The 8585-nt window shown below is 34.2% G+C and overlaps 1 protein-coding gene across 1 annotated transcript; it reads right to left on the bottom strand.

Annotated features, from left to right (window-relative positions):
• Positions 1–3909: 3909 nt before the first annotated feature.
• Positions 3910–8249, bottom strand: Mat1 (CDK-activating kinase assembly factor). Its single transcript, XM_073090344.1, has 5 exons — positions 8001–8249; positions 7249–7545; positions 6617–6852; positions 5486–5661; positions 3910–4612 (listed from the first exon to the last, which is right to left on the bottom strand). Exons 1-5 carry the CDS (start codon positions 8122–8124, stop codon positions 4513–4515), a joined length of 933 nt encoding a protein of 310 aa, XP_072946445.1. The 5' UTR covers positions 8125–8249; the 3' UTR covers positions 3910–4512.
• Between the last annotated feature and the right edge of the window lie 336 nt (positions 8250–8585).

Here is an 8585-nt window from a genome sequence, read left to right as displayed (position 1 = left end):
ACATAGCGTTAGATATTGTCGGTCGTGATGGCATGCAAACATGAACATCGTCCTACGTGTTGCATTTATTTGTCGTACCTTTGCAGGGCTGTCATGGGTTTTCTCGTATTTTTTCTAGCATTAAGGGCCGATCCGGAGGATTGTTCAGAGTATTCTTTTTTTTATTATATAGAAGTAGCGAACGAGCATGCAGTCCACCTGATGGTAAGTGGCTACTGCCGCCCACGTACATCTGTGATCAACCCCAGGTGGGATCAGATATTCCCACCTGAGGTCGACCACAGATGCGCCGCTACACCTGAGGACTAAGTTGGAACGCCTCGGAAAAATATGTCTCCCTTACCACACCCTTAAAAAATGAACACAGCAGCGCTTAACACTGCTGCTATTAGGCAGAAATAGGTATGGCGGTGGTGCCGCGGGAGTCGACTCACAAAGGGTTCTACCACCTTCAAATTGAAAATTCCTGTTCGAGTGAAACTCGAGTGTTTTACGTCGGGCGGAAACTTGCGCAATTTTACTATAAGCAATTAAAAAAACAAAATAAATTTGAACCTTGAGTTTCTTGACGAATCTCGAGGTCGTGGTATGTGGTCTCTAAGAGAAGTAAAAATGTAAGGTCATAATTATTAAGTACAGGACAGGACCTAGGAGGACTAGTAGGTGTGCCTCTTCCGATGTTCAACCACTGTTGGATCACCTTTCAAACCAAAACATAATAACTCTTAACACTGTTGGTAAATTTCTGTAATAGGCATGGACTTAGTGCCTCCAGTGTCCAACTACGAAAGATTTCAAAAATGTCCAAAAATAAACTCGTTCACCCAAAAACACACGGAATTTTAAATTTATTCTCCGATATCGGTAATTTGGTGTTGACAGCCCTACCTTGGTACCTCTGTCGGCGCTTCACATGTTATCGCTCCGTCAATATTTACACTTCGCTCGTTTGACGGGAATGAAAGCCATGGGATCAATGCATAATGATGGTACTTTGGGCCAGTTATATAGACTTTTATAGATAAATTTTACATGGTAACTCTAAACGGATTGGCTTTGCGCAATCTAAAAAGGTTTCGTTTTAAATCGTGAAGAGGTACGTGATGCTTGCAGGCACATTTCTTACTTAAACCACGAAATATACTATATATTTCGTGGTTTACGTTTTAAGTTTGGAGGTACAAGGACCATTTCTTGCCTTATAGCATCGCTGCTATATTCTCGTTAGAAAGTTTAACTTAGTCCTTTAGAGGCAGAGCTCTTAGTTCTATCTCAAGTAAGAACCTGAACTTATTAAAGGTGGATAACAGATGTCTATGGGTGCCAGTGGCCAGTTATCTGCAGTGGAACTGTACGCTCGTTTGATACTTCTTTTTCATTATAAAATAAAGTAAAGTAAAGAAGAACACGAACTATATTCTAAATAAACACTGACCTCTCTGCCTCCAAATTTATTAATATAGACACGGCAAAAATCATTTAATAATATAAATTAAAATAATTTTAGACGTAGCGCATGTAAATAATCATACAGCTAGTGCCATCTATCGTAAATTTGAAGAACTGTGTCTACGAAAATTACACCCAGAGGGCGTAAGAAGTGTAAATCAAATGTTAACTTGTCTCGCAAAAATAAAAGAAAAACTATTCTTTTATTTTTGCAATAATTCTGCTATGAAAACGTTAAACAGCCATTATATTTCATCATTCATAGATTTCTCATTTGTTCGCGATATTTTTATTATGTGATAAGTTTAACTCACACTTCACTGAGAGAAAGCTATTTACGAATAGAATACTTATATAATACAATCTGAAATCGGTTAACCAGATTAATTAAAGGTTATCAAAAAGTAGAGAAACCAATAAAAAAAAAAACAAAGAGTAAATATTGGCACAGCTCGCTTTAATTTCCATAAACAACTAATAGTCTAAGATCCGACCATATGATTTCTATATCCATTTCCATTTTCATTAAAATACATTTTTGTGAAGTAAGTTTAATTTTTTCTTTTTTGTAAAAAAATACTAGACGCTTTCATTAGTTAAAAAGAACGAATTGTCTATGTCATGACATAGACAACCCGACTTAATCATATTCCTGTACTAATAAGAATATCATTCTACAAAAAACATATTTTAATCAAAAAGGATATGGACATAGTGATCACGTGGTCACATCTTTTACTATAACAAACCAGTAACATTTCTAAAACCAACTATTTACAATTACTACACGTATTTACCCATCAACAATTACTTTACAAAAATGTTCAACACGAATTTCTTTGAATAAATTCTTATACATTTTATCAAATCCAATATGAGGCATTGCAAATATTTCATTGTTTAATTTACTGATATCAAAAATTTATTTATTATATTAGTATACTTCAGTGCTTTTGAAAAATCACTATTGTCACAACCAGAATATAAATTGCGCATTTTTATAATGAACTGCTACGCAGCTTTCGGATTCGATACACGGGCAGACATTTAAATGTAAATATATTATAGATGTCTAAGGCTGCGTTCAAAACAAACGTACTATGAACACGCTTTACTAAGTTTTTTTCAGTGTGCACTCCACCTGGTGATGAGGATACTGCTACCCTTGGACATCTGTAATCAACCCCAGATATATTCCTACCTGAGGTTGGCGACAGATGATTTGCTAAATTGCTACCTCTGAGGACTAAGAACGCCTCGGATAAATATGTTACGTTGTACATACATACAAATAGGTTTTTTTTTTTATAATATAGGAGTAGCAGTCGAGCATGCAGTCCACCTGATGGTAAGTGGGTACTGCCGCCCATGGACAACTGTAATCAACCCCAGATAGGATTAGATATTCCTACCTGAGGGCTGCCACAGATGCGCCGCTACCCCTGAGGACTAAGCTGGAACGCCTCGGAAGTCTGTCTCCCTTACCACACCCTTCAAAACGGAGCACAGCAGCGCCTAACACTGCTGTTATTAGGCAGAAATAGGTGTGACGATGATGCCTCCGAAATCGAATCACAGATGGTTCTACCACCTTCAAGTTTTCTGCTTGATGGACGGGTATTATAAGGATATGATTTCGGCGGTCTTAATACGTTTGATGTGGACGTAGCCTGAATGACCTTTATATAAATATATGACGCACACACAGAATTCTAGTGCAGGTTTATTATTATTAATGAATAATTACATAAGCTATCATATATACATGTCATATAAAATTTCCATTCATATTATACATATAAGTAGGATTTATAATAAATATTTTGTACATTTTCTTCATTCGAAAGAATATTTGAGTTTTAAAAATTAATTTTATTAATAAATACATCGTGAATAGTTCAAAATCTTAGAAAGTATTATCATTTTCGTTGTCAATTATAGTGCCAGCTATAATTATGTGCATCAAATAGAATGTGAACTTAGTAGCCGCCTTATGACCTACATATAACCATTTTTTCACCCTTTCAAACTATAAAAGACAGCCAATACTAAATTACTGATGAGGTAGGTCATCATCAACCCATACTGTCCCACTGCTGGGCACGGGTCTCCTCTCAGAATGAGAAGAATTAGGCCATAGTTCCCTGCACTAGCCAAATGCGTATTGGCATACTTCACATACCTTTAAAAAGTTTTATATCACGGCGTGCGTAAATGGACGTTTTACGCACGCTTCGCGTGCGCAAAACCCCCATTTCCGACCCCGTAATATAAAATTTTATACAACACGCGGACGAAAAATGTTTTTCTGACTCGTGTGATTGCAGTCCTCGCCTGCGGCTCGGCCTGCAAACTCACACTTGTCAGAAAAAAATTTTTCGTCCTCGTATTGTAATGTACTATTTTTTTAGATTTCTCAGGTATGCAGGTTTCCTCGTGATGTTTTCCTTTACCGTTTAAGCAAACGATAATTAATTTCTTAAAAGCACATAACTTTGATCAATCAGAGGTGACTAGGATTTGAACCTCGGGCCCTTTCATCGAGAGGCCGAGTTTCTTAACCACTAGGCTATCACTGCTCTTCAATGATTTAGGTATTGCAATAATATTTTGGTAGCTGGCTATACAAGTTCTTTACAATTAATTGAGGTAGTCTGTTCAGCTCGAAAGCAAAAATAACAATAACATTGCCAAAGCGATTAGCATTCCAAATAGATTTTCTTTGGACCCAAACAACAAAACACTCTGGACTGAAGTACTATACCTTCCTTTGAAGTCACTATATCTATCACACTAGTATAGTCCGCGCCAAACTGCTAGTCCGCTCTGAAGTTGCGAGCAGGTGTAGTCATACAATTTGCTATGGTGACGCGATTCATTTCTATATTCAGAGCGGACTAGCAGATTTACGCGGACTATACCTTTCTTTCAAGTTACTGTATATCACACTAGTACTTTTAATGTTACACTTTCAATTTCACTCAGTCTATAATCCACAAGCTTTTAATAAGTTTGCTAATCGAGTATAATAACAGGATTAGCGGGTAGAGGATGATCGATCTGTCAGCTCGCGTGGTAGAGACCAGCCAATGCATCCTGGAGAGCTCTCAAACACGGCAATGTTGAGGAATAACCACCAGCCTTCTCTGTGTCCGTCTCTGCTCTGTAAATGAAGAACAAAAGTAAGTACAATTTCGTTTAATAGTGGTTAATTGTTTTCAGAAATTGTATTATTATCATTGGTTATTAAATAGTGAGAATGAATGTCAAATAACATTAGTGACATTTTTCATAAAGCTCATATTCATCCATGGTATCCACTATGTTCGTGAAATAACTGTGCTCTGTACATCTGCAACCGCTCTAATGGAGACGGTAAGCACATCTCCCTAAGTAATTGGAATATAATGAAATAAAATATGTTTATTGCACACCAAGAAAATAAAAAACTATATTCAACTATATTCAATGCTACAAACTAAAATAATAGTGTTACGCTTTGTAAGTTACAGTTTTTTTTATAAGTTTGGAATAACAAACAAGCTTGCAGTACATCTTGTTATATACACTACTGACTAGTGTACACTTGGTTATATTCAATACATGTGACCAATGCCATATAGTATGAATGTACTGCCTAAAACAGATCACAGATATTTTGCCACTCCTGAGTACTAAAAAAGCCACCTCATGTGTAATTCAGCTGGCATTTATACTCTTCCATCATAACCTGGCACTACTTCACATTACCACCTTTGATTTATTACAGAAATGCTTTCTACACTCAGCACCTCACTAACATTCCCGGTATTGTGTACACACACATAGACAAATACACAGAAACCCAGACCCAGAAACAGAAACCTAAATTCGTCATTTCGTTGTTGTTGGCCGGGATTGAACTCAAGAGCCTCTGCGCATCATACCAGTATAGTGACCACTCTGCCACACAAGTCATCAAAACTCTATTTTCTTTTTGATGTAACAAACTTTCTTTTTTTAGTATTTCTTTTTAGACATAATGACAAAAACTCACCTAACATGTTGCAGATACCCATTACTAACGATATCTTGGATGGAAGGTGCGTCAGGGCCACATCTGTCAGGTACTATTGGTGCTTCATACTTGTATAACGGTCCCTCTTCTATTATGGGAATAGGTAATTGCCCAGAACCTCTTGTGAACTTAACACCTGATGAGAATTGTGTTACCTGGAAACATTAAAAATAAATTACTTAAAATGTTAAATAATAGACAAATGTTTAACTTACATCTTTAAAATAGCCACATGGCCAAGTGTAGATGAAACATACAAAGAAAATAAAAATTATCAATTTATAACTTCCTATTATATTTGCATACTAGCTGACCCCGAAAACTTTGTACCGCCTCAAAATGTATTTATCAAATATATTTCATATAAAATATAGCCTATGTTACTCGTGGATAAGGTAGCTTTCGAATGGTGAAAGAATTTTTAAAATCGGTGCAGTGGTTTTTGAGCCTATTCATTACAATCAAACAAACAAACAAACAAACAAAGTTTTCCTCTTTATAATATTAGTATAGATTATATTGCAAATGATCCTTTTTGAACCAACTTTTAAATATACTTTCATAATTTAAATAATGCTTTCTTTCATTCATTTTTTAGTGATAAAATTATTTCTAATAATATGTGAGCAAATATTTTTTAACTCAAATGTTGTAAAGTACATATTGACACACTTGAGGATTATTATAAAAAAAAGAACTATTTAAATCACCTATTATGTCCATCCATCACGCGGTTGTGACAGCTAGGCTTGTCATCAAATAAGACATACATTCATACACTTGAGAAACATTACTCTCCACAGTTGAGTAAACAAAATTCATTTTGGATAATAGGTTGACCTGTGCCTTGCATAAATCTATACATTGCTTTAAATATTGCTCAATGTCCATAAGGATAGCTTGCAATTTCACATTTAACATTTATAACATTTATTTGCAGAAATAAGGTACAATTTAGAAGGCATATTACATGTATACAAGTCCTCTTATTTTATCTATTGAGGCATGCAAATTACAATAGCATACGTAATGTATACGTAATACATAATAACTGGTGAAATATAAAAAAATATTTTTGGACAATACATAAGAACAAAGAAAAGTACATACCTTTGGTACAACAGGAGCAATTTCAACATCAGGTTTATTGGCAATGGTTTGTGCAAAGGTCGTCAATATATCCTTTGCATCCCCATCAGCGAACATAAGTTCATCAATGAGTGCTTCTTTGTCCCTAATCTTCTGTTTTTTCGCTTCCTGCTCCATTCTGACTATTTCTGCTCTTCTGAGCTCCTCCATTTGTTTCTCTATTTCTAATATTTCTTCTAACTCTAATTCTTTTTGACCTAGAAACATTTTCAAAAACAAATATGAACTGACATAACTAATCACATCAGGTAAAAATTTGCAAATACAGAATATTAACATGTCTCTATGAATATGTATATTGTCATGTAGAACAAGCTAACAATTGATTTATTATTTTATTATTATCAAAAGCTAGAAAGAATTTCAGTTTAAATAACTGACAACTGGTAGAGAATCTGGTACAGGTAATAAACTGACCAAAATAAGCTCAACCAGAATGTGCCTTAAGTCTGAACATTAAATAATTTCGTAGACATACTGCTAAGAATTCAAACAGAAAGTTTCTTTGAACATTGTTTTTATGAATTTAATACTAGACACCACAACTATTGTTTTCTGAGTCAAAGGCTATCTCTTAAAATAAAAAATCATACCCAGTTTAGCTTTATTCTTCATAATAATCTCCTTATTTTCTTTCTTATATTGCTCTATCCTTTTATTTGTGCCAACAACATCTATATTATTAGCTAAATTGTATATTATGGTCTCAATTTCTTCTAAATAGTCATTGTACTCTCTTATTGTTGCAAAGTCTTCTTCTTTCTTGTTATAATCCTTAAGAACTCTCTTTCTAATATCTATTTCTTTTTCTACCATAGGATCTTCGAAAATTTGGACCCTGAAGTTGCTTCTACGGAGTGGAACATTACATTCGGGGCAGGAGCCAGAACCTGTAAATAGTAAATAGAAACGAAATTTTAAAATGACCAATCATACAACATAAATGTTGATGAATGCTAATGATATGCAAACTAAAAGGTTATTTAATTGCCAATGGAAAATATAATCTTAATAACTGTCAAAACAAGACAAGTATGAAAATGGCCTCCACACAAATTTTATATATTGTGGTGTCGATTTTTCGGACAAAATTAGAAGACTAACAAGTTGATAAGCAAAATATTTAAGTCATACCACCTACTAACTAACCAAACAGTATTATATAAATTATTTAACACGTGTAAAACCAGCCTAATACCTCAAATAATGATGATGAAATTATTAATACCATTCAATGTCTTGTATTTAATAGATTTGGCATATCTCATCATATAAGCAGTTTATACGTCATGTGTTTATAGCGTTATGTAGTTAATACAACAAAAATAATAACGAGTGCCGGTACCTTTTAAAAACAGCAATTCCACACAGCTTTCACACAAAGCATGGCCGCATACATTAACCATTAATTTTAACGACGGATTTCTGTATTTCGTCGTTTTACAACGAGGACACACTTGGTCATCCATTATAAAGATTGTTTCGAACTTATTTAACACATAAAATTGTTAAAACTTGTCTATTTGCCCATGAATTGTGAGAAATATGTTCAACAGCAATTTTACTTTTACAACAACCGCGATTATTAGTGACAGATGGCATTGACAGTATTTGACAGAACAGACAGATGGCTGACGTTTTGTTTCATCGAAATTATAGTTGTGCGTAAAATGAAACTCCCAATGAAAACTTAAAGAAAAATATATATTGCATAAATATTTTTTATAATGCACTATTCTTTATTTTCTATGGCTTTATAGACATTTATAATATACATTGATTAATTCGTAAGATTAACCCTAAAATAATATATAAAAGAAAGTATGTAAGTATGTGCACATAGTATTATTATGTTATAAATACTTAAATAGTTAATATACACGGCAGTATAGAAAAATAGCTTTGGCTCTTCTCGTCTTTCTTCATATTT

The sequence above is a fragment of the Epargyreus clarus genome, unplaced genomic scaffold (assembly GCF_041222505.1).
Source record: "Epargyreus clarus isolate Ecla_fem2 unplaced genomic scaffold, WU_Ecla_fem_2.2 ptg000032l, whole genome shotgun sequence".
NCBI classification, from domain to species: Eukaryota; Metazoa; Arthropoda; class Insecta; order Lepidoptera; family Hesperiidae; genus Epargyreus; species Epargyreus clarus.
The sequence above is the reverse complement of the archived record's forward strand: the minus strand, read 5'-3'. Positions and strand labels throughout refer to the sequence as shown.

Bases quoted from the DNA above. Each gene is read 5' to 3' on its own strand.
- Mat1 (XM_073090344.1), bottom strand. From the start codon at position 8,124: ATGGATGACCAAGTGTGTCCTCGTTGTAAAACGACGAAATACAGAAAT. The intron at 6,853-7,248 runs GTATGATTTTTT...AAATGTTTCTAG, and splicing joins GAAGAATAAAGCTAAACTGG to GTCAAAAAGAATTAGAGTTA. The intron at 5,662-6,616 runs GTATGTACTTTT...TAATGTTTCCAG, and splicing joins TTGCTCCTGTTGTACCAAAG to GTAACACAATTCTCATCAGG.